Below are 26652 nucleotides of genomic sequence, written 5' to 3'. Positions count from 1 at the left end.
TTTACTGAGGGAACTGCATTTTTTCTTATATTTGCTATTTTCTAAATTTTTTTCAAAATTTGCTGACTCAGCGATTTATGTTGCTGTGTTCTTTGGTTCATATTTCAGTGATACTTTGCAGCAGAGGGATTTGGTAAATAGATTTGGAATCTGTGTGGAATTGTCTTGCTTTTTGCTATTTGTCTTTTTCTGTTAGCACCAAGCTACGGGCTGCTAGTTCACAAACATGCAGAGTGGGCTGACTCGTGACAAAATTATAACTATTTTATTTTAATAATTATTTTAGTTGGTGTTTGAGTTGTGTTGAAATGGCTGACTAATTATTGTAGCCCAGGTTCTCTTGTTTAATTTGATGTGTAGCATCAATATATTTGTTCATGATTATTGTAATGTTTTACACAGTTTAATTAAAATTTTATAAAAAAGGACCTATATAGGTCCCGCGGGGCTTAAAAGGTTGGGCATTTAAATGGGACATACAGGGATTGACTCACTTTTTTCAGGGATTTGGGGATTCAAAGGATTTTTAACCAATAGTTGTGCGAGAGGAAAATCCAGGAAATATTGTTATCAGATTTCAAACTGTTCAAATAATATTTCAATAGAACATAATGTGTCTATTTGATTTTACTTTAGGTCATGGAATAATATTTGCAAATGGGGAATCATGGAAAGAAATGAGGCGTTTTTCTCTGACTAAGAGAGAGACTGAGAGACTTTGGGATGGGCAAAAAAAGAATAGAGGAGAAAATCCTTGAGGAGATTCATTACCTGATCAAAGTGTTCGAAAGACATGAAGGTAACTCTTCTCCTGTATTATACCATGTCTTTGTAAGGATTGTATATTGTTTGTTGTTTTGCTCATTCATTTATTTTGTTTGTTTTAGGTAAACCCTTCAGCGTTACCAAGTCAATAAACTATGCAGTTTCCAACATCATCTGTTCAATTGTCTACGGCAGCAGATTTGATTACAGTGATGCAGAGTTTACATGTATGGTAGACCGAGCCAATGACAACTTTAGACTTTCAGGCTCTCCTTCACTACAGGTACCATTTTAGATATGTATGTTTGTGTTTTATAGGTAGAATTACAGACTCAAGCATGGATATAGACCTTTTATTGTTTTTCCATAATGGCTATTGTGTTGTATTTTTTGTTCAATCAAAACGTTTTATAGTAAACAATACAAACAGGTTGAGCATGAGTTATTTTCCATTTAACAGTTGTACAACCTTTACCCCTGGATATTTCAATAGGCGAGCAACAGGATGCGTCTCAGGCAGAATATTGCTGAAAATAGAAAACAAATAAAGCAGCTGATCGGACGTTTACAAGAAACTTTTAATGCTCAGATGTGCAGAGGATTTGTGGACTCATTTCTGGCACACAAACAGAAGCTAGAGGTATTGAAGCATACAGTAGTTTAATACAATGTAATCATAATTATTCATTTTTGAAATTGTAATTACTTAATTGATGTTTAACATGAATACATAAAATATGATATTGCTTTGATAACTATCAATAGCTGGATGATTAAAAATAGCAAGAGCGCCTTTTAAATTGAATATAAACATATATCACTTTTTACCTCTTAATAAGGATTTTGGGATTACAGAGTCAGACTACGCCATAGAGAACCTTGTGTCAACTATTAGCAACCTCTTTTCGGCTGGTACTGATACGACAGGAACTACACTGAGATGGGGTCTGTTGCTCATGGCCAAATATCCTCAAATACAAGGTAAGTAATATGCTTAGACCTGTTGCATTCAACTGTCATTCCTAACTGGGGTGCTTTACATAATAGTTGAAGTTTTTTGTGTAAAAAATTACACAGTTCATTCAGCTTTGTGAACACTTACATTTACTCCATGTCACCATTGGTCCGGAGTTGATCTCACATTTACTGTTATTCTTCAATCCATTCATATTAGTGAAGTCATTCTATACATTTTCATAAAAGTGCAATCAATAAGTCAATACAAAGAGAACAAATTAGAAAACAATACAATTTACTAACACGTAGGTAATCAGAATCAGAATCAGAAACTGTTTATTTGCCAGGAATGTTTACACAAACGGGGATTTTTTCTAGGCAGAAGGTGCATACATTAGACACGAGACGTTAGATGAGACAAACAACAAACAACAACAACAACAACAGTGCAATGATATTAATTCAAGTATAAGATAAAGTGCTCAGACAAAGAGATAACGTTAATGTAAGTGTATGTTAAAGTGACGTGTGTTTAAGTTAAAGTGTATGTTAAGTGTCATGAGTGTTTAAATATGAAGTGTGCAGGGGAGTGACTGGTAAGAAGAAAGAAAAGAAGAGGAAAGAAAAGAATGACAAAAATAGTCCGAAAAATAGTCAGGCAGTGCGGCTGGTGAGATCCTGTTCAAAGATGTTCTCTAATTTCACGTTATTTATGTCATTTGTAAATTTTAATTTGTTGGACCTGCTTTAGAAAGAGATTTCATGTGTCTTTCTCTGTATTCTTCCAGACCATATTTGTATTCTTTGCCCCGAATATCTAAAAGCAAACATTTGTGGATAAATCAATAACCCTGGTGGGTTAATGTGCCCTGGCTGACATGCAGGAGTGAATACTAATGCAACCCAGCAGACTGGAACTTACTCCTGTTTTGGCCCAGCTCTGAGATCAAAACAAATAAGGGAAGAACTCGTGAGGAATAAACCTAAAGAAAGGAATTATATTCAACAAAAGTACATTTTAACAAATGTGTTGAACAACAGTTCAAACCAAATGAAGAATGCCATTAAAAAAATATCTAGCCAGGTGAAAAAGAATACAGAACGTAACAGAACTTCAAAATAACAAGATTTGGTGACAAAAGACAACCAGGTTTTAAGCAACCTGGAGACAGTGGCCAGCTGCCCCTAATCCCATCAAGGGGAAATGTGCCAACCTTTATGAGGATTTTCAATTAGTGCTGATGTTATGTCCAGGGTGAGAGGGGTCGGCTACAATCTTTCTTGCCCGCCTTGGTTGATGGACCTGTGGGGGATGGTGTCAGGACTGCTCCATTGTCTTTCAAATCTACAGTAGAACTCGTTCAGCTCGTCTGCCAGGCGGCGGTCATTCATGGAGTGGGGGGTTTTAGGCTTGTAGTTGGTGATCTGCCTGAGACCTCTCCAGGCAGAGAGAGCGCTGATGTTGCAGTTTCAGTACAGTTGTTTAGCATCTCTCTCCGCCTTGCTAAACCTGTATTTTGACTCTGTCAAATGTTAACATCACAGAGCTCACAGTTTACAGTCGCAATAGCTACTGGAGGCACAGTTATGCTTTGAGCTAAAAGCTTATTCCATGGGGTTCGTCATTCAAATGCTCCGCAATGCAAATGTTGGGTAGTTTAGAATGCACAATGAGTTGACACTGTTGTATATATACATACATAGGTGTGTGTGATTAGCCTGCAGCGAGGAGGTTCTCTTGTTGGGGGAATTGAGGTTGTATGAGGTCATATCTGATGGTCTTCAGGCCAGGTCGTCCCTCTTGATGCTATTCCTCGTTCAGCACTTCATCCTCACAGAAGTCAGGGATTTGGGGGATTTATCCTCTGGGGAGGATGAATGTATTGTATATGTAACATTTCATGGACAAAAGTAGTAAACCAACTGACTTATATTTTATTGCTACAGCCATGACACTAGCAAGGGCTGTCTGCATAAAACAAGAACAGACTGGACAGGGTTGTTAAACTGGGTGGCAAAATAACAGGGGAACCAAGGTGCAATATTAGTGAGGGTATATAATGCCCAAGATGAAAATGAAATTCAACAGGCTTTGATCACGTTGTCGAGACTCTGCACTTCTTAAAACCTGCATCTGATAACCTTTATTGATTTCCCAACTGATGCCTTTGAAGATGCTTTTTATGATGTGTTTATGTTATTATGGGCTGTCATGTATGGTTGTTGACGTTCTTTTGATATTCTCGTATGCTCTTTGTGCATAGGCAAGTCCCCTGAGAGAATAAAGGTTTTTGTTTAGTCATTATTTTTTAATATTGTAATCTGATTTCAAACAGTTCAAATAACATTAGGTAAAGGAATCCTATTTGTCAATGGGGAGTTATGGAAAGAAATGCCATAACCTGAGAGATTATGGGATGGGCAAAAAAGCAGCAGAGGAGAAAATCATTGAGGAGATTCAGTACCTGATCAAAATGTTCGAAAGACATGAAGGTAACTCTTCAGGTAACAGTGATGCAGAGTTTACATGTATGGTAGACCGAGCCAATGACAGCATTTGACTTGCAGGCTCTCCTTCACTACAGGTACCATTTTGTCTTTCATTAAATAAACTATAAAGATCTGCGTTTTGTGGGTTATAGCAATAATTATAGACTCATGGAGCCATGTGCATGCATATTGACCTTTTTATTGGGCCTTGGTGTTACACAGATAATAACATTTTGAACGTGTCATTCTCTATTCAATTACAACAGTTGTACAACCTTTACCCCTGGATATTTCAATGGGCGAGCAACAGGATGCGTCTCAGGCAGAATGTTGCTGAAAACAGAAAACAATTGAAGCAGCTGATCGGACGTTTACAAGAAACTTTGAATACTCAGACGTGCAGAGGATTTGTAGACTCATTTCTGGCACACAAACAGAAGATAGAGGTAATGCAATCAAGTGTGAAATCATAATATAAGGTTCAAATCTATAATGATTAATTCCATTAGGGTCGCGGGGTCACTAGAGCCGATCCCAGATGACATTGGGTGAAGGCAGGGTTCCCCCTGGACAGGTTGCCAGTTTATCTCAGGGCACATATAGATATAGACCATCAGTCACGCTCAGTCACCTACGGGCAACTTTAGAGTCTCCCATTAACCTAAGCTGCATGTCTTCGGACTGTGTGAGGAAGCCGGAGAACCGTGAGGGAACCCACGCAGCCACGGAGAGAACGTGCAAATGCCACACAGAGGCCGCCCGGGTTCGAGCCCCTCTTGCTGTGAGGTGATATAATTTATAATTTCTTTTTTTTTTTATTACTTCATTGATGCTTCAGGATTTTGGGATGACAGAGACATACTACACCATTGAGACCCTTGTGTCAACTGTTGGCAACCTCTTTTCGGCTGGTACTGATACGACAGGAACTACACTGAGATTGGCTCTGTTGCTCATGGCCAAATATCCTCAAATACAAGGTAAGTAATATGCTTAAACCTGTTGCATTCAGATGCAGTTCCCAACTGGGTACTTAACATAGTTGAAGTATTAGTTTTTTTAAAGATTATTTTCTGGGCTTTTTGACCTTCATTTGAACTTTATAAATAGTAATAGTAAGCTCCCTTTCAGCACAAAATAGTTGTAGCCACCAAACGTTGTGTATCGCATTTCAGCGACAGAGAAAATAGTCCCGGGACGCACATATGGGACTATAAAACTGACTGCCGGTTAAAAGCAGGGTGGAGGATGACACACAGCCACTGATGTAAAGAAGCGCTCCTGCTGCTTCTGTCCGTCTTTTCTCCGTCATTTTTCTCCTCCATGATGTTTAGAGAACTTGCCTCGCGTCGGGAAATTACCGACGTAATTATCTCTCACTAGAAATTATCATGATTTTGTGGTCAAACCCTTTTCATTCCTCATCTCATTTTAGGGAGGAAGTGACGTGTGTGTTGTCGTTCGTTATGCTAGTGTGGGGGATGCTACGTGAGCTTGTTAGCTGTTCCGTTTGAGCTAACGTTACTGTTAGCGAAGAGCGCCGTTGCAATACTGTGAACACTCAAGCAATACACCTGCAAGTTAAGGAAACCAACGTATTGAGTCGTTACTGCGGACGTTACAATATCCTAAGTTTACACGAACATGTTTGGTAACTGTCAAGCTTGAAATGACAACTAACGGTCGCGCAATTTAAATCTACCTGTTATTTTAAGTGCGCACTGATATGGAACGCTCTAAATGTAAACAGGCTGTAACAGTACTTTATGGCTGAATAAACTACACCTCGTGACTCACTCTCAACCAATCAGAATGCTTGATTTGATCTACCCGTATTATAAGTTAACAAAAACAAGAGAGGCTTCCAAAAACAATGGCTCAAGTGCAGGAACAGACATCAAAACAGGGCTCAAAAAGGGTACGGCAACAAACAGGGAACACACCAAGTAACACAGTTACAACGACAATCTGGCAGGGGACAAGGGAAAGCAGGGGAGTATATAGAAGAAAAGGGAAACACAGGTGTAGGGCATAAACAATCACGACCCACACACGGGAGGCAGGGGAGTGGCTAAGGACAGGTGAACGGAATGAAGAATCAATAACCCAACACCGTGACACAGAGGTGTCAAGTAACGAAGTACAAATACTTTGTTACCTTACTTAAGTAGACATTTTGGGTATCTATACTTTACTGGAGTATTTATTTTTCAGACGACTTTTTACTTCTACTCCTTGCATTTTCACGCAAATATCTGTACTTTCTACTCCCTACATTTAAAAATAGCCTCGTTACTATTTCATTTTGGTTTGATTTCACTCCGGCTTGTCATCGTTCAAAAACACACACACAAAAAACCTCTCCGCCCCGTTCCCCACAGATACGTGCGCGCACACAGGTGAGCACTGAGCACACACCAGCGGACAGAGAGCGTCGAAAAATATGTCGCGTGAAAAGTAGACCGCTATATCTGCGTTTTAAACGCTCCCAGGGTGAAGATGCAACAACAGCTCTCATGTGAGTAGCAACCGGAGTTCTCCTCGCACCGGCGCAGCTCTCTGAACCCGGAGCAGCTCTCCTGCTCCGGGTGAAACGAGCCAAAGTGCTCGTGTCTTCTACCAACAATGAGCTGCTGGCTTCACATATTACAAAAGTACAAAGTACACCGATATAAAACTAAGTCATTAATAAATACATGGATAAATACCTGTACTTTCGGGTAAATGGTTACGGTACGCCGTTAACAGGTTACGCTTGTGCATGCGCGATTTGACGCGACTCCGTGAGCTCGTCTTTTCCTGCTGTTGCGTTTCTGAAAATAAAAAAACAGATCTAAGCTCAATATTGAGCATAAATTGAGAGAGGCCGTATCAAATCTACAACCCCGTTTATAACATGTGTGTAGAGGAAAGCAGTTAACTGCAGCCACTAATACTGATACAACCTGATGGCTCACATATCTGCACTCATTCTGTTTTGTTTGGCAAAAAAAATTAAAAGCTTATTGTTTTCCACAATGAGCTATTTAGTAGTAACTAAATATGAGTTATTTTTTTGCACAGATAGAACTTACACAAAACATTGTCTGATGGGGCAATTTGATTTACTTAAAAATGATTGCAATTGTCTTTATTCTGTTATTTATAAAAGCACAGATGAGTCACACAATTATGTTATTTACAGAAAAAGTTTGAGAACCACAGCTTTAAGTGTTTGTGTCGGAGTCCATTAAAAGGCATGTTAATGCTCAGTACACATATGGTACTTTAATGTATTTGCATTGTAATAAAATGTGATCATTTTAAATGGGCATATATGCAGCTGAAACGGGTAGCCTAGTGCATCCCACATTTTTCAACATAACATTTTAAAACATTATAGTCAATATGGCCTTTAGAAAAATTATTGTTTTGGGGGGAGGTGGGGTAGTGCACTATAGGCCCCTGAGACGCGGCTTAAGAGTTTGTCCTTAATGGAAAAAATTCCCCTTACATAACTACGAGTATATATATATATATACACATATGTATGTATGTATGTATGTATGTATGTATGTATGTATATATATATGTATGTATATATGTATATATGTATATGTGTGTATATATATATATATATATATATATATATATATATATATATATGTGTGTGTGTGTGTATATATGTGTGTGTATATATATACATATGTGTGTGCATATATATATATATATATATATATATATATATGTATATATATATATATATACATATATATATATATATACATATATATATATATATATATATATATATATATATATATATGTATATTTATATAGATACACATATAATTGCAAACAATTCGGTCAAAAGTTAAATTAAGTTAAATTAAAATCTTAAGTTATAAATCTTAACTTTCCCTCAGTCAAACTGATTTAATGTGACTGTGAATAATTAATAAAATAATAAAGATTGCTTGTTAGATCCTCAAAACCAAATTATATCTCATGTTTAATCGTTACGGAGACATCAAAAAGTACAGCCGAGATCAAGCTGCTCTTGGTGGGCAGCAGAACGCTGACGGGGCTCAGCGGTTCCGCGAGTAGGACCTCAAATTGTCGGCGTATCTTTTTAAGTAGGCTGATTCTTGACAAACCGACCACAGATTTGATGCTTAACTTCTCGCCTGAAAACATCCTAAAATTACATTTTGTGACTCAACAACGGTAGTGTTCATAGAATGTCATCTTTCAGTTGTGAGTTTTCTCATCCGCCATTGTTCCCTGTTTGCTGGTCCGAAATGCATTCTGCGATATTGGCTCTCTCAAGTACGCTCAAGTCTGCTCTGATGCATCCCCGGTAAAATGGGAGGATCAAGTCACATCCGGGCATTTTCACCGTGCTTAGCGAGAAGCAGACTTTTGAATTGGAACGGTACTTGGGCCGAGACTGATGACGTTTCACGAGTCCACGAGAACACAAGTACAGAGAAGAACACATATCGAGAAACGCCCTCGAGAAGCTAGAGAATGGTGACGATGCAGTTTACAACGAGGAAACAGTGGCCGCGATTTTGGCGAAAAGCGACGGGGACGAGGACAGAGGAGCTTCAGAGCCTGAAGGCTTCGATTCCTGCGGCGAAGAGGAAAGAGGACAGCTGATCCACTGCAGGCCCAGTTCGAAAATCCACGGCCCATCACTGCTTAGTACTGACTAGTAGTCATTTATTTTCTTTTTCTGAACATGTATATTGTGTAAATATTTTTTATTTTTTATATATAATACATATTTTATTTGAAAATGTTGTAATGGTCATTTTTCATTTGCTCACACCCCATGAAGCTTTATCTGCAGTATGTCATTTCTCAGTCCCATTTTTATCTTTTTGTTGAAAGGTGTAACAGACCACATTTCTACAAAAAAACGATAATACAACATTTTTACATGTATCTACCATTTTATTCATATATTTCACTGCTTTTGTGAACCCAAGACCTTTGGTAAACCAATTGCACGCACCGAAACAGTTCATCCACATGAGTAAAGGTATGTTTTCACAAGAGATATGAAGAATTTTTAATTGAATTTTTCAGCTTGAGGACCATATTATCTCTTTACACTTGTGCCTTAGGACAATTGTGCCTCATTATATAGAGAGCTGAGATTGTTCTGCAATTTTTTAATTAACACATGGGTATATATCTCATATGCGAGTGCCTTTTTAAAAGGTGAATTTATGTAAAATTTATGTAAAATTATGTAAAATCGAGAAAAAGGCCTAAGACCCTGAAGGGTTAAAGACAAAGTCCATTCTGCGCGGTTGTACAGTTTATTAGTGCGCTTCAGTTGCAGTACCAGGTCCTTCTCGATGGCCATGCACGTGTTGTTCTCACACCAGTGAGGACAGTAAAGCCACCCATTTTAGGGCTGAAAATGTCCGGTCGACAGTGGCAGTCGATATTAGGGTCGTCACTGCCAAACATGCCTGTAACCCTCCGTGAGAAAGGCGTTGTCAGTGAATCCGGTAAAGTCTGTTTCTCCTCCTCTTTCAGCCATTAAGTCCAAGCAAAACACAAACAAATTCATAACTTCTCTTATGTTTCACCCTGAACTCTTGAAAAACAATCTGGCAAGGTGCATCTGGGAGGCAGGAGTCTATATAGGGCCTTGATTAGTGAGCAGAGACAGGGTAGTGAACAGGGAAGTTAGACTGAAGAGGAGGGAGTGACTGACAAACAGAGTGAGGAGGGTGTGGAGATGAACCTTGACATTGTAAATACATTACAGGGCTTGTTTCGGTCGGTCAAACTTGTGCGTTAACTGCAAGGCTTAGTCGGAGGTGAACCTGAACAGCAGAACAAATGTCTCTTTTGGAGGATTTTGTTGTCTACCTTTGCTTTAGTCCCACCGCTTTGTTAGGGGCTGTTGCTCTCCTGCTCGTCTTCCATCTCGTCTCCAAAAGATTCACCTCACAGGAGGTCGGGAAGGCGCCTCCTGGTCCGAGGCCTCTTCCCCTGATTGGCAACCTGTTGCAGCTTGATCTCAAGAAGCTCGACATTTCCTTGTGGGAGGTGAGATCTTAAAACCAAATAAATGTTGTCATATATTTTAAGGTGTTTTTGTCATAATAAATGTATTTACACAGATTGTGAATTCTATGGAATAATATTTTCACCAGTAAAAGAAAAATAATTATGAGATAGAAAGTCGAAATTATGAAATGGGAAATATAGTATGAAAAATACTCAATATATACAATCAAATAAAATGGTAGATATTACATTTAAGAAAATTAAATAATCAAAAAAATGCAAAGTGTGTGTATGTATATACATCTGTTTTTCTTCTTGTTTCTTTTTACAGCTTTCAAAGAAGCATGGGTCGGTGTTTACGGTGTACTTTGGAACCAATAAAGTAGTGGTCCTGGCTGGCTACAAGGCAGTCAAAGAGGCTCTGGTCAGCTATGCAGAAGAGTTTGGAGACAGAGACATCTCCCCTATCTTTTATGATTTGAATCAAGGTCATGGTAAGATATACCTTTACATACTCTTTAATATACATATATTATATATCTTATATATGTTTTTTTTTAAAAAAATTTAAGCACAGAACAAAACACATTGTGTTTGATCACTAATGAGTGTTGTTTCTCATGATATCCACATGACTAGTAGAGATTAAATGCAATGTGCATGTCATGCTTGATAGGAATTCTGTTTGCAAATGGAGAATCGTGGAAAGAGATGCGACGCTTCGCCCTCAGCACCCTCAGAGACTTTGGAATGGGCAAAAGACTCTCAGAGCATAAAATCTTGGAGGAATCCCACCATCTGATCAAAGTGTTTGAAAGTTACAAAGGTATGGTGTTAAAACATACAAGGGGGACAAGTCGTTCTACACACTACACATAACAAAAGTCACATCTCAATGCTGAGTGACACTTCCTCCACAGGGTTTGCTATTTTGCATACCAGGACACCTCTTGTTGTACGCTGTGCTCAAATCATGCCCCATATTTTACTTTTTTTGTGGCCAGTGTTAGTCATGGTGAGGTTTGCTTTAACAGTACGAGACGGCACTTTTCCTGTTGCTCTTGCGTCTTCATAATTTCCTTATTCATCACTGCCATTTCCCAGGGAAACCATTTAATCCAGCATGCCCGGTAAATCATGCAACATCCAATATCATCTCCGCTATTGTGTACGGCAGCAGGTTTGAATACAACGACCCCCGATTTAAAAACATGGTGAGCAGAGCCAACGAAATCATAAGCATTGCGGGCTCTGCATCAATCAAGGTGAGCTTCATTTATGAATGAATACACATACTGGTAATGGGGCACATAGAACACATCTTGCTGTCTAATGTGGTTAACCACTGGTTCTCAAACCTTTTTTATCACGCCCCTCTTTAGAGGAAGAAAAATGTTCATGCCCCACAGCCCCAACAACATTTTAACTAAATGGTCGAATGCTCACTTTTTATTGAAATAACTTTTTGTGACTCCATCCGTGCTTTTTCAAATAATAGAATGAAGAAAATTGCAATCACCTTTAAATAAACCGGATTGCTCCATCAGACAAAAACAAATAAAATGTGCAATCACTTTGTTAGAACAATGCAAATAAAGTTCTATCTGTGCAAAAAAAACTAATATTTGCCAAAATAAATTGTTTATTGTGACTGCAATGGACCTGTTTTCAAGATAATGACGTGGAACCTATTCAAAACAAGTGCAGATATGTGAGCCATCAAGTTTTATAAGTATTAGTATTAGTGGCCTGCTTTCCTAAGAATCTTTTTAAAATGGGGTTGCAGGCTTCATACGACCACTCTCAATTCATGCTCCATGTTGAGCTTTGATCTGTATTCTGTTTTGAGAGACGCAACAGCAGAAAAGCCGATCTCACGAAGATCCCATGGAGATCGGCTTTTGGCAAACTGCCAAGAATCTTGGCCGTCGCGCATGCGCAAGCATAACCTGTTAAAGGCGCAACATAAACATTTCCATGAAAGTACAGGCATTTCGCCATGTATTTATTAAGGACGTTGTATGTCCGTGTACTTGGTACAAAAGTACAATGTGAAGTTCTCATGTAGCTCATGGAGAGGTAGCCGGTTCAATTCCTGTTCTCCACATGGTTTGCATCGAAGTGTCCTTGAGCAAGACACTGAACCCCCACTTGCTCCCCGGGCGCTTCACGAGGCTGCCCACCCATGGGTAATAATTTCCTTAATAAAGGATTATACCCACACAAAAAACTGCATTCCCCCCAGGCTACCTCTGCGCTCCACAGTTTGAGAACCAATGTGTTAAACAAACCATGAGTTGTATTGTTCTATGAATTCTACTTGGGTAGTCCATTGTCTTCACTGATCTTTGCTGTTTTCACTGTCACGGCACAGCTTTACAACATGTATCCCAGGCTGGTCAGATGGGTACAAGAACGACAGCTGTTATTAAAAAATGTTGCGATGGCTATTGGAGATGCCAAAGAATTAATCATGCATCTGAAAGCTACACTGGACCCTCACCTCTGCAGGGGGCTTGTCGACTGTTTTCTGATCCGGAAGCAGAAGGAGGAAGTAAGACAACGTTTTAGCAGTTTTCATCCATCAAAAAGAGCTAATGTTATGCATATTTAATGATGTGTGGTGTTCTTTCTATTAGGAGTCGTGTGTTAAGGACACTCACTACAATGAGAAGAACTTGATATTCACAGTGACCAACCTGTTTTCAGCTGGTACTGATACTACAGCGTCTACACTGAGATGGGGTTTGCTGCTTATGGCTAAATATCCACATATACAAGGTAAAGAGAGGGATGAGACTCTTGGTGTGCATTTATTTTTCCACCTGTAGATGCCCTTAAATAGCCTACTTGACATAGACAAGTTCAAAAGAAGAGGATTAACACAGAGTAGGCCACAGCTTCAGAGGTTGCATGGCTGTGGACTAGTCTTGATCGAATGCAGTCAGAGGATATTAATGTGTTATTATGAGTCCAGACCAGGTCCAGGAGGAGCTGAGCAGGATGGTAGGAAGCCGTGAGATCCAGGTAGAGGACCGGAAGAACATGCCATACACTGATGCTGTAATCCATGAGATACAGAGACTGGCCAACATTGTCCCCATGGCCATTCCTCACAAAGCCAGACGAGACGTCACCTTCCAGGGCTTCTTCATCAAAAAGGTTGCTCACATTCATAATTTTTTATTGAAAATAACAACTTTATTTATATAGAACCTTTTTACAAAGGTGATTTGACAGACAAAGCCCGCAAAAGCAATATAAAAGAAAGTCCAACGAAAGAAGACCAACTAAGGTCAAATGTAAAAACTGATAAAACAGTACAATAGATGAAACACTATAAAAAAAATGATAGATTGCGAACAAACAATAAAAATATAATTTTCAGTGCGTTCATTCTGAGACTTTACACACCTTGCTCTCTCTCCTTTCGCCTCCAGGGGACGACTGTGTTTCCTCTTCTTACTTCTGTCCTTCATGATGAGAGCGAATGGGAGAGCCCAAACTCCTTTAATCCCTCCCACTTCCTGGATAAGGAGGGTACATTTATCAAGAGAGAGGCCTTCATGCCCTTTTCTGCAGGTACAACAACTTTGTCAGGATTTTGTATTTTAGGGATTACAGATATTTTTTACAGTATGATCCAGTTGATCCACTTTTTGCAAATCTCTTCGTTCTTGTAGGTCGCAGGGCGTGTCTAGGGGAGAGTCTGGCCAGAATGGAGCTGTTCATCTTCTTCACCTCCCTCCTCCAGCGCTTTCGTTTCACTCCTCCACCTGGAGTTAAAGAGGAGGAACTGGATCTGACTCCAGTTGTGGGTTTCACCCTCAGCCCTTCACCGCATGAGCTTTGTGCCGTCAGTCGAGGGGTTTAAAAAGTTAAAAATCTAAAAATACAGCAGCTATTATCAAATACTTTTGCATTGTGGAAAGCTTTTGAGATTGCAATACTGAAAACTTTGAAACCAGCTAATTTATCACATTTTATCTTGACATTAAAGTGACAGATCCCACAAAAATCAAACGTATTTTTCCTCTTATCTCCAGTACTAATTATCAATCTATATTATTATGCACTAATTTACAGCTGCACCAATTAAACTGCTAGATGACCTGTATAAGACACTTTTGATTGGCCAAAACATTTAAAAAGGGGCTAAATTCCAAATTGGGTGGTGGGATAACTAAACTTATGTTTGAAAGTGCAGAGAAAGTAAAAACATTTAAGTTAATAGTGGTATGTATATGTGTAAAAGGTAAGAAAGAAAAATAAAGAGCAGAAAACATCAATGAAAGAGTGGGTAATAATAATAACAAATATATGTATTATGTTTTTATTAAAAAGGCAGGGGGGATTGAAATATATATAAAATAATTGAATAACGTACAACAAACTCTTGGTAAGAAATATGAATAAATAATTTGTGAAAACAGTGCTGTTGTTGGTATTGTACGCTTTGATTTTCTGGGACTCTGGGTGAGGTGATTGGATCAACGACTCCCAAAGTCAAATACGTGCTTAATAAAAAAGTCTAATTATACAAGTATTGTCTTGATTTGAGTTTGTTGTAAGAAGTTAATGAGAATAAATAGTCTCCTTACATTATCTGAAGAATGTCTTTTTTCGTGAACCCAGTCGGATCGAGGTGTATTCAGGTGGAATTAACAGTTTATAATAATATAATAATAATAACAATAACTTTATTCTTATAGCACCTTTAAAACAAAGTTTACAAAGTGCTCTATAGAGAAGCAAAGCATAGTCAAACATAACTTAAATACCGGTAAACAAAAACGACCATACCATGAAGGCAATGAATACAACAAAACCAAACAAATAACCAAAAAGAGCAAATGGAATAGAAAACAAACAAACAAAAATAATAAAATATACAAACAAAAATGGGAACAAAAGAACTTCATAATAAATTAAATGGGTTTTAAGAAGTGATTGAAAAGAAGTTATTGATTCTGCAAACCTTATCTCCTCCGGTACGTCGTTCCAAAGTCAAGGGGTCCTGATGGCAAAAGCATGGTCACCCTTTGATTTAAGCCTCGTCTTCGGAACGGCCAGGAAGGCCCCACCGGAGGATCTAAGGCTGCGAGTTGACTCATATGGTGTTAACATTTCAATAATGTAGCTTAGGGCCAGACCCAGGCGGTCCGTAAAAGTGATCAACAAAATCTTAAAATCAATTCTAAAACCAATCGGGAGCCAGTGGAGAGAAGCCAGAACTGGAGTAATGTGATGTCTGTTAAAACCAGTAAGAAGCTTAGCTGCTGCATCCTGGACTAATTAGAGGCAAGAGATAGATTTTTGGTTTATGCCTGAGAGGAGTGAGTTGCAGTAATTTAGTCTAGAGAAAATGAGTGCATGAATGACTGTGAAAGTATAGGTTTGATTCTGGAGAATTGAAAGAAGCAGGACTGGACGTTTTTTTTAATCTGTGTTTCGAAGTTTAATTGAATGTCGAACATTACTCCCAAGTTTCTTGCAACAGGTTTTATATACAAGTTCACTGTTTGGGGAGTTGAATAGTATGACTTCTGATTTTGAGTTATTGAGTTGTAGAAAGTCTGATGGCTAGAGCTTTTGTAATGATATTTAAGTCTGTGTTTATTAATGACACAGGGTGGTAGCTAGAAGAATGAGTTGGATCTTTATTTGGTTTAAGTATAACTAATATAACAAATATATTCATGTGCGAGGAAATTTGTGACGTACTTTGTATTTCTATTGTTAGTCTGTGAAATACTGGGGATAATACATACCATGCATTCGACACGGTCAATCATGACATACTAACTAGACAGACTGAAAGTCTGGGTAGGACTCTCTGGCACATCACTTAACTGGTTTGAATCATTGAAGGACCGACAGTACTTTGTGTCGGTAGCTAATTACACATCAGAGCTGACTAGGAGGACATGTGGCGTTCCCCAAGGTTCAATACTGGGGCCTCTCCTGTTCAACATCTACATGCTTCCACTGTCTCAGATTATGAAAAACAACAAAGTGTGTTATCATAACTATGCAGACGACACACAAATCAACATAACTATATCACCAGAGGACTATAATCCCATAAAAGGGCTGGCTAAATGCAATAAAGAAATCAATAACTGGATGTGCCAGAATTTTCTTCAATTAAACAAAGATAAAACAGAAGTTTATTTTTTTTGTCCCAAGGACGAACGATTGAAAGTCAGCGCTCAGCTTCAATTACTGACAAACCAAGCCAGAAATCTAAGTGTATGGATTCATACCTCAACCTGAACAGCCATATCAAGACAATTACAAAATTAGCCTACTATCACCCAGTGGCGGCCGTGGATTGTGCACCTATGCCTGCTATAACAGCTGATGGCGCGCGGCGCACCCGCACCCTGTGAGCAGACGATTAACAAGCAGCCGCGCATGCGCTCTGTTGCGCTGCCTTCAGTCTAATGCCTGCGGGAAGAAAAAAAAAATATAATAAAACATTTAAATTTAAACTTTGTGATTCTGTTTAGGCCAGCAGAGAAGGCTTAGCAGGCCCTGACAGCACGCCACTGCCAACTTTTATTCTATCTTTTGCTTTTTGGCTGTTTTTTTATGTTTGAATGAATCTTCTGAATTGTTTTTAAATCTTGTTTTCTTCTGCATTATGTTTTAATGGTTTTATGTGAAGCACTTTGAATCACCTTGTTGTTGAAATGTGCTATACAAATAAACTTGCCTTGCCTTGCCAAAGGTGCTCATAGAATTCAGAAGCCGTTTGGAGTAGAGCTTTGTGCAGTTCATCTAGCATGGCGGGCATTACGCCGTTGACAATGTTTTCCTTTGAGTTAATTATTGTATTGCTGGCTGGCATAGAACAGGAAAAAAACATAATCACAACTCATGACAGGTATACAAAGTCCAAAGATTTTTAATCCGAAACCAGGTAGAGGTCAAAACCCGTCAGGTAAACACAGAAGGCAAACTGTGTTTAATTTTTTTTTTTATCAGACAGTAAATGACACGAACACTATGCTTTACTCAATGCAAAAGACAATCTGGCAAAATATAAGTACAAGTGGGTCTGTATACTGCTGAGATAATCAGTAAATGTGGAGCAGGTGAGTGAGTGGGTAGAGCAGAACAGGTGGTGGAACATAGAAGGCAGGTAGAACTTCCCTGGGTCTGTTATTGACATGGAAAACCAGACAGAATGACTGGATGAGTGGAACATTAATCAGGAAGGATTACCAAGAGATATTTGACATACAGGTGCACTTTGAAAACCTGTCTGACATAGCATTTAACAGAAAGAAACACAAAGATGTAAAATAATTTCACATATTTGGTATAAGGAGGCCCGGGATGCAATGTGCAGCCTTCCTTGTATGTTACTTCAGTCTACAATCTGCTTTAATCTCATGTAGTTCACATTAAAGTGTACTTGGTATCAAAAACACTAATAGTAAACCTGCATATATCTAAATGCTTCTAAAGCATGTTTACAGTGGTCCATTATACCACTCCTGGGAACTTCTTCAGCATAGCATTTGTAGTTTTTAGCATCAGTTTACAGGGTGACACTTAGTCCTCCTATTTAGTGTTCATGGGCTTTACGTGTGGCGGGGGCCCGGCCCAGTGTTGGTTAATTTAGGTTAACGTATAAATACAGACAGCAAAGCAAAATACTTCATAAAATGATTAATTTGTCTCAACAAAAGAAGTTATGTGCCATACTGGCTGTATCAGGAGGTAAAGTGGGTCATAGGGGGCTAAATTGAGGAAAACATGTTATAGATTAAACTACAGCTCTTACATAATTCCAGTGTAGGTCTAGAGAATAATTGACCCTTTCATAAGCTTCAGCTGGACACACATCCAACATTCTTCTCACACACTGCCTTCCAAATTGAAATGCTTTGAGTCATAACAATCTATTTTTTTTAGCAGTTAGAATAGAGGTATGAAAATTGAACAGTTTGTCCTAGTGATACAAAATTAAAAGATAAGAAATAAACAAGAATTGTGACAAATATGACAAAGTGCCTGCACATAATCATTTGCTCTAACTTTGTAATCATTGCCTATAGTAAAGACAAATCATAAACATTATTACAAAAGCGTTGCATTCTATTGCTGTTTGTATTACCATAAAATGTACTTAAAAATAACATTAATTTATGAAATGCTACAGCATATGTGTATTGTAAACACATGTGTCTTAAGTTTTCTAAAATGACTCTAAAAAAAGCATATCCAAGCCCTTATGGTCCCAGAACACTCTGTGGTATCGGACGGCCTCTAAGGTCCTTCCACTTTGACTATATTGATCTGTTGATCCTGTGAAGAGTGGTTAGAGTCCATCCCTGGCTGGGTAGACACACTGCAGTCCTGGAGAGTCCTTGAACAGCTGCGTGGGAAATCAGATGTTTTACTCTCTGGTCCCCTGAAAGTCTGACAATGTGACTGGCTGTATAGAGAGACATAGGGTTGTGTGTAGGGTTGCATGAGTGTTTGACTGTTTTGCTGTGGGTATGCAGCCACATATGGTTGTGTGCGAGGGGGAGTGGGAGTAAGTGGGAGGTTCTCAGCATTGCTACAAGGTGGAAACCCATTCATAATTGAAGGGCTCAGTCCTGGCAGTTTAAAGGCCTCGACATTTTCTAAACTCTCTAAAGAGTTGAAGCTTGGCTCTGTTTGGCTACACTGGGTGTACGAGCCTTGACTGAAGTTGAAGGTGTCCTGGCTGAAGGAGGTAGATGCAGAAGCTGATGGCAAACCGGATGGCGATGGAGTTTTGTTGTGCTGCTGTTGAACGACGCTACAACGTCCCAGCTTGGAGGCGAGGGTCTGTAGAGTGCTGAGGATCTGCTTCTGAATGTGTGTCTGCTGCACCTGCTCCCTCTCCAGGCAGCACTGCTGCTCCACCAGCATCTTCACTGCCAGACCCAAGCTGCGCATCTCAGATCCCAGGGTTTGAATCTGATCCTGTAGACCACCTCTACCCCCGGTGTCCTGGACTGCCTGCTGGGGGCTCGGGTTCCCCTCACTACGAGTGGCGCCCTGGCCTCCAGGGGTTTGTATGCGGATGAGGGCAACCCCGGGAGCCGAAGATGGTAAAGGTGCCGGTAAACGGTTAGGAAGACGGATGCCAACCCGAGGAATCGGTTGAAGGGAACGGACAGGCAGACATGGTCTTTGTGTAAGGAAACGCCTTGGGGGGCCGACACTACCAGATTGACCTTCCATAGCAGTCTGTGCAACATTACAAAAATACCATGAAAACAGTAGAAAGATTTGTTAAGTTATAATGCAATCTTAATAACATTACAATACATCTTAAATAATTCAGCCTCCCAGAATCAGGAGATGACATATGCTGGAATACTACCCGGTGCCAGCAACGGGAGTAAAGGATTATTTATCCAAACCTTAATCCCACAGTGGCGGAAATTATTCTCTGCATTTTACCCATCCTTAGTAATTAAGGAGCAGTGTGCTGCTGTGAAGCTCTGGGGCTTCAGTGTCTTGCTCAAGGACACTTCAACATGAAACTATGGAGAACAGGGATGAACCGGCTACCTTGTGATTTCAGGACGACCACTCTCCCCATGAACATGATAACTTTACATAGTCCAAAAGTACAAAGTACACGGACATAAAACGTCATTGATAAATACATGGCAAAATGCCTGTACTTTCGTGGAAATGTTTACGTTAGCGACTCGACGATTCTTGGCATTTTGCTAAAAGCCCTCCGCGAGATCTCCGTGAGGTCGGCTTTTCTGCTGTTGCGTCTCTCAAAACAGAATATAGATCTAAACTCAACATTGAGCATGAATTGAGAGCGGCTGTATCAAATCTACAACCCTCTTTAAATATTTGTATAGGAAAGCAGCTCACTGTAGCCACTAATACTGATACAACGTGATGTTCACACATCTGCACTCATTTTGTTTTGCACAGGTTGAACGTTATTGTTATTATCTTGAAAATATATTCAGTGCACAACAGGTTATTTGCAACCACAATAAGTTATTTTTTTGCCAAATACTAGTTATTTTTTGCACAGATTTAACTTTATTTGCAATGTTCTAACAAAGTGATTGCACATGTTATTAGTTTTTTGTCTGATGGAGCAATCTGGTTTACTTGAAAGAGATTGCAATGTTCTTTATTCTATTATTTGAAAAAGCACGGTTGGAGGAGTTTCAAAAAGTTGGACTATTTTGTTACAATATTGTTGGGGCGGTAGGGCCTGAACATTTTTCTTCCTCCAAAGTGGGGCCAGACAGAAAAAGTTTGAGAACTACTGAGTTAACGTGAATAAAAGGCAGAGACCAGGTTTGCTCACCTTTTCAGTGGTCAGATCATAAGTTTCAGGTGGTTGTGGCATTGAGCCTCTCAGATCAGCACCTTGGACACTTGACTGATCTCTTCTTAACAAGGGCGCCACCTGGTGGAATGACTTGAAAAACAATGTGTGCAAGTCAAGATTGACAAATGGTTTGAAGCTTTTGGTATTTCACGCATTATACAGGTATTGTACTATACAAAACAAGAAGAAGAAAAAATGTGCCAATTGAAATTGTGTCAAATGGGAGAAATAATGCATAAGTAGGTACCTTCATCCTGTGTGACAGCGCCTTATCCAAAAGCCTCTTTCGAGCTGCCAGCATCGAATTGGTGGCTGGAGAAGGTGTAGCCCTCCTCCTCATGACTCCAGAGACTGTTAGTGTGGAAGACAAAGCACTGGCCTCTGCTCTTGTGACCGCGGGGGGAACTCTTGGTTGGCTGCCATGTGCAAGGGAGGTGACACTTACAATCTGGATGTCATTTTCTTCCTTATCTTCCTCGTGTTGCTGTTCTGGCTGACTGCCTCCACTAGTCTCCCTGGAGCCAGGTGGCTTTACTCCAGTATCTGGATTTGTGGAAGTATGCTTGGCAAAATTGGCAGCTGCTGTAAAGCTGGCATGGTGAGACACGTCCCGCATAAGATTTTGGATTTGAATGTTATTCCAGCTCTCTTGCATTGCCCCGGCTCGAGGCTGCACCTGTGAGGGTGCTGTGCTGCTTCCAGCCTCCATAGGTCTCACCCTCCCTGGCGGCCGCCCTTGAAACTCCCTCAGGAACAGGTAGATTGCCTGGGCCGACACCTTGATGTTCTCCAGCTCCAGCACAGCTTTGATCTTGCGGAAACTCAGACCAGCTCTCCGCAGCTCCACCACTTTGTGTTTGGCAGCATCATCCAGACGGCCCATGGTCTCTCACTCTGGAGGGACTCTGGGAGTTGATTTCTAGAAGATTCACAAATAATATGTAGTAAAAAAAATAAAACGGTACGTAACGTTTGGTGTCTGATTAATACTGGGAAATAAACAATAGGTGCTTCTTCAAGTGTATGCACACACCTGTAAAACAGAGGTTTATTGCTTCCAACATTACGCAGCACTTTTGCTAAGCTCCTCGGGATCCTTATTAAGTTATAACAAGATTTGTTTTCGAATTGTTCCGTTATAACAATACATTCACTACATTGTGTTATTATCCAGCAGTAACGTATCCCAGTAAAACAAAACAAAAAACGTATAATGAAACATGCAACACTTTATTTTATAAGTCTCATAAATCTCCTAGAAAGTTTCCTGAAAAGAACTACGTCGCTTTGTAACCATAGAGACAACGTTACAGACTACTATTGCAGTGTAGTTAGTTGTGTTGAGTGTGTGAGCAGTTATTGATTTCTTAAGGAATTTCCTTGTCAAACATGTCAAGCATTAAGAATGACGATATAGAAATAGACAATCTACTCGCTGATGGCCTCGTTTTCTTATGTATAGTCATATGGAGGCTTCAGTATCATTATTGAGATTGTTTCATAACCACTTAAAAATACCTCACAGTAACTTTAATATACATGCAAATGTACTTTTGGCATCTTCATCTTATCTATAAATACGGATCCACATATGAAATAAATATATCTTAATGTTTCGGTCACCGCATATGTTGCCCTTATTTGCTTTGGTTAAACTAACAAATACGATGTGCCGACGTCACTGGTTATCAGACATCTACTGTCGTCCAGATTCAAAATAGTGACTCATGATTTGTGTAAAACTACGTGTACGCATAAAGACAGGTTACGATGCCGTATCGTAAATTAGTATGTGCCCAACAGACGAGAACGTTAGCCGGGCTAGTGAAGTAACGCTAGTTAGCTCGCGACAGCAGCGAACACGGGGCCGTTACAGAGGGAAGCGCTCACCTGTTCACGCGATGGTCGATTGGTGATTAATTCATGTCACGCACCAATGTGAAGTATTTAATTTTAGACTAGCTACCACGTAGTCACGTCCACATGAACTAACGTTTTGTTTTATTATCGACAAGAAGGTAAATAAACAAATGAATTGTAAATTGCGCTTACGTGGCTACGTCACGTCCGCTGTTTCGTCATCCCTGAGCGACTAGTTTTCTGCGGCCGCAAGTGGTTGAATCGGATTCACCTCGACTGAAACAATATGTAAGTTTAGCTTTATATTTGATTACAATCGAGCTAGTTTCAATCCCAGTACAAATAGTAGTATATGCGGAATATTGTGGCCCGTGTTTAAACCGTGTGTGCACGTATGAATAGCGTATAAATCGATCAAACAAGCAGTCCCCGTGGCTGTGTGTTTTGAGGAGTCAGTTAAATGAAAATCAATGGCGGCGGATTTTTTTTCAGACAGTACCTTTTGTTGGCAGTACAGTTGACTAGTCTGAGAGGTTTCAGTTATAATATTATTAATATGAGATTAAACATGCATTTGGAATACAATTACATTACAACCGACGAAGTTTGTAATATGCCAATTATGCCAGTAAGGCCCCGCAACATTGCGACGGTTAGTTACGATTTACGGCCTGTGTTTAACCCCACTGAGACGTTTCTTTTGGTACTTACTCACTTTTTGGTTCTAAGTCTTTCATATCATTAATACTGTTCGAGTGTTGAAGAGAGTATTACCCTTACATGAACTATGAAACTATATTTCGGTTGAGAAAACAAATTTAACCAACAATTTTGAAAACGGAATAATCGTTTTTTTTTTTTTTTGGAATATTTTATTTTTCCAAATATTTTAACCATGCGAGAGAACATTATAGAGCATACAGAGCACACTACATTAGAAAAAAATTACATAACAAGTTAAGAAAGGAAAAAAATACACAAGTAGATGAAAGAAAATTAAGTAAATAAATAAAGTTATTAGATAATTCCCCCCACCCCAAGAAAAAATATAGAAAAAAAGGTTGGTGCACAGGGTGACAAAGCACCGAGAGATACCGCATAATGTATTCAGAGCTCCAAATAGTTACAGTCCTATGGTACTGTTAGTGTTGTACCCATGTACTCCAAATAGGGCTGCCAGATTTTCGAAAATTAATTATATTTCTTTCTGAGACTATATGTAACCTTTTCAAGAGGAATACAACTGTTCATTTCCGCAGGCCATTTTGATTAAGCAGTGTTAATAGTAGTATTAAGGTTTAATAGTAGTTTGAATGCCTTTTGCATCTGTTGGTCAGACAAAATGGCAATTTAAAGACATAATCTTGGCTCTGAGTAGAGTGACATGCAATGTTCATTACTAGACTAAACTAATACAATGAATTATCAGTCACAATGTATCTGATCTCAAAGTAACAGCAGCTCTGACTTTAGGGCACCGTCACCAACAAAGCGGAAGGAGGAGGAAAAAAACAAAGACCGAGGCAAAGAAAAGACTAGTACCAAGGAAGGAGATAAGGAGAGAGGACGGGAGAAGGCTAGGAAACATCGCAGTGCCTCTACTGGTAGCAGCAGCAGGTTGGTTTTCTACGGTCTTTATGCGATTATTAGTGTTTGTGCTATTCTCAGTTAAGGGAAGTGGCTTAAATATGTATATATTTTTTATACCTAACATGTTTTTCTTTGTCTGTTTTTTTTTTTTTTTTTTTTTTTTGCCAAAGATCTAGCTCTTCAAGCAGCAGCTCTGGTTCGAGCTCAGGTTCCTCAAGTGGATCCAGCTCATCTGGATCCAGCCGCTCTGGTTCTTCAAGCTCTCGTTCCTCATCTTCCAGCACCTCGGGATCCCCCAGCCTCGCCCGCAGACGCCATGACAACCGCCGCCGATCCCGCTCAGCGTGAGTCACTTAATCTAAAGCAGCTAGCTACCCATTATTTATAGACTCTAATGTCTTGTTTTCACACTTGTTAGAGACCTGATGACATTTGTTTTTGTTTGTTTGTGAACCAACAGGTCTAAAACACAGAAGCGGGGTGATGACAAGGAGCGAAGGAAAAGAAGCCCAAGCCCCAAACCAACTAAAGTTCACTTAGGGCGACTGACCAGGAATGTCACCAAGGTCAGCTGAAAAACTCTTTTTACAACAAAACATGTATATAGGCTTTTCATTTCCTTAGTCATGTTGTACATAAACAATAACACTATTCCTCCAAAGATAACAAACATCTTTTGTTAACATGGTTCTGACAAACGTACTGTCTTTTTTATTCCACAGGACCACATCCAGGAGATCTTTTCCACTTATGGTCAAATCAAAATGGTAGATATGCCAATGGACAGGATCCACCCACACCTGTCCAGGGGCTACGCTTATGTGGAGTTTGAGACTCCTGATGATGCTCAGAAGGCACTCAAACACATGGATGGAGGTAGGTCAGCGGGTTTCTATCAGTGCCTCTGTCTCACACAATTACTCTACTAAGCAAACGTGTTGAATAACTTTCCGTTTCAACTTTGTTATTGATAGGTCAGATCGATGGACAGGAAATCAGTGCATCTGCCGTGCTGGCTCAACGAGTTCGTCCTCCACCTCGTAGACCTTCTCCCCCTCGCAGAATGCCCCCGCCACCACCGATGTGGCGTCGCAGCCCACCACGCATGAGGAGAAGGTACATTGAGGATTTCCAATCAGTAGCTACCTACATTTGATTTTCACAATAATCATGTGAACATATGTTCATGTTTGTTTGAGACCATTAAGCCGTTCATTCTTCTTGTCTTACATCACTATTGTTTTAATGTCTCTGCACTGGCGACAGCCATTGCTGGAGGCCTACTGTTTTTAGCTTGTCCATCCCATTATCGGGAACATCTTGAGGGAATATCTTTAAAATGAACAGATTAGATTTTGGTGGTCATAGGTCAAGGTCACTGTGACTTCACACAAACTTGACACAACATTCTTGTAGGAAGAAACAATGAAGTGATGACGTTTTATATCCACAAGGTCAATTTAACTGTGATATCATCATGCTCTGCAAAAAACGCTTTCCGTGCCATTATTCAATGCCATAACTCAGAAAAAGACATTGAGACTATATTTTACATTTGGTCAGATATTGAATTGGTGAAACAAAAGTTTGGTTGTCTGCCTTTTAAAAATGTGGTGATTGTTAAGATCGTCAGTGCTGTGGGGTAGAAGATGTTTGTGAAACATCCACGTCTTCAAATTTGTAGCTTCTTTGCAGCATCATCCAATTTTGAGGCATTGTTCACTGTCCGGCTACAACGGTGTGTTCCACCAGAATCGTCTTTATTAGCAAAGCATGTTTCACAGTTCTCAATGAACTTGCACACTAATAGACATACATCGGAACAAGGAAAACAAAGCTTAACAAAGTCACGTCAAATAGATTCAATTTACTTATTTTTTGCAGAGGCATACAACCGCAGGGTAGTAATTCTCGTTTATTTTTCTATCCTTGCAGGTCCCGCTCCCCGAGGAGGCGGTCCCCAGTACGTCGCCGTTCTCGCTCCAGATCTCCTGGTCGTAGGCGCCACCGTTCTCGTTCCAGCTCTAACTCCTCCAGATAGACGAGTTTCCTTCCTCCTGACACCAAGTGATCGCTTATATTCTGACTCCAGATCAGTTAGAGTTCCTGCTTTCCCTCCTGTTTTCTCAGATCTCATGGACTCACAAGAAATACAACCATCTGCATTGTAGCAAACACAAACATCTGCCTGCATGTAGAAAGCCTCAATGTTTTTCTATTTTTTGTGTGCAAATATGAGTATTTTCTTTTCATATTTTGTTTGGTTGACCCCGAAAGCTGTCTCGCATTTATGTTGTTTCAAGCTGAGGTCGGGCTCCACTGAGATCTACAAATAATTCTTTTAAACTGTGACTTCTTTTTATCATGTACTGAATTTTTAGACATTTTGAAAAATAAAATTGCTGAAACATGTAAAGTGTGAGTTCAGTGTGTATCTGTCAGGTCAAGATTGGGAAAGCCTTTGTGGATGAGCTTCTTGGCTCGGGGCCTGCCAGCTTCATTTGCTTAACATACTTTCGCGTAATCTTTCAAGAACATGTTTGTGTGCCTCATACTTTCAAATGAATATGAACAAAAAGATACACAGTTTAGAAATCACTTTGGCTCATTTGATTTCTAAT

The 26652-nt window shown here is 39.6% G+C and overlaps 2 protein-coding genes across 2 annotated transcripts; both read left to right on the top strand.

The window, feature by feature from the left end:
- Nucleotides 1-611: 611 nt before the first annotated feature.
- LOC306750223 (cytochrome P450 2K1-like) lies at nt 612-14098 on the top strand (the record flags this gene model as incomplete). The annotated part of the gene is given in 16 exon segments (XM_079233618.1): nt 612-695; nt 697-799; nt 888-1048; nt 1226-1255; nt 1259-1405; nt 1605-1746; nt 4860-4998; nt 10095-10263; nt 10556-10718; nt 10901-11050; nt 11329-11489; nt 12599-12778; nt 12864-13005; nt 13202-13386; nt 13665-13806; nt 13908-14098. Coding segments are annotated over 16 exon segments (2289 nt in total).
- An 8585-nt stretch (nt 14099-22683) lies between these two features.
- rnps1 (RNA binding protein S1, serine-rich domain) lies at nt 22684-26437 on the top strand. Its single transcript, XM_079232718.1, has 7 exons — nt 22684-22729; nt 23915-24058; nt 24202-24375; nt 24492-24597; nt 24754-24907; nt 25006-25147; nt 25967-26437. Coding segments are annotated over exons 1-7 (828 nt in total). The 5' UTR covers nt 22684-22727; the 3' UTR covers nt 26073-26437.
- The last annotated feature ends 215 nt before the right edge of the window (nt 26438-26652 follow it).

Source organism: Taurulus bubalis (genome assembly GCF_910589615.1).
Source record: "Taurulus bubalis genome assembly, chromosome: 17".
NCBI classification, from domain to species: Eukaryota; Metazoa; Chordata; class Actinopteri; order Perciformes; family Cottidae; genus Taurulus; species Taurulus bubalis.
Note: the sequence above shows the minus strand (reverse complement) of the source record. Positions and strands in the feature narration are given on the sequence as shown.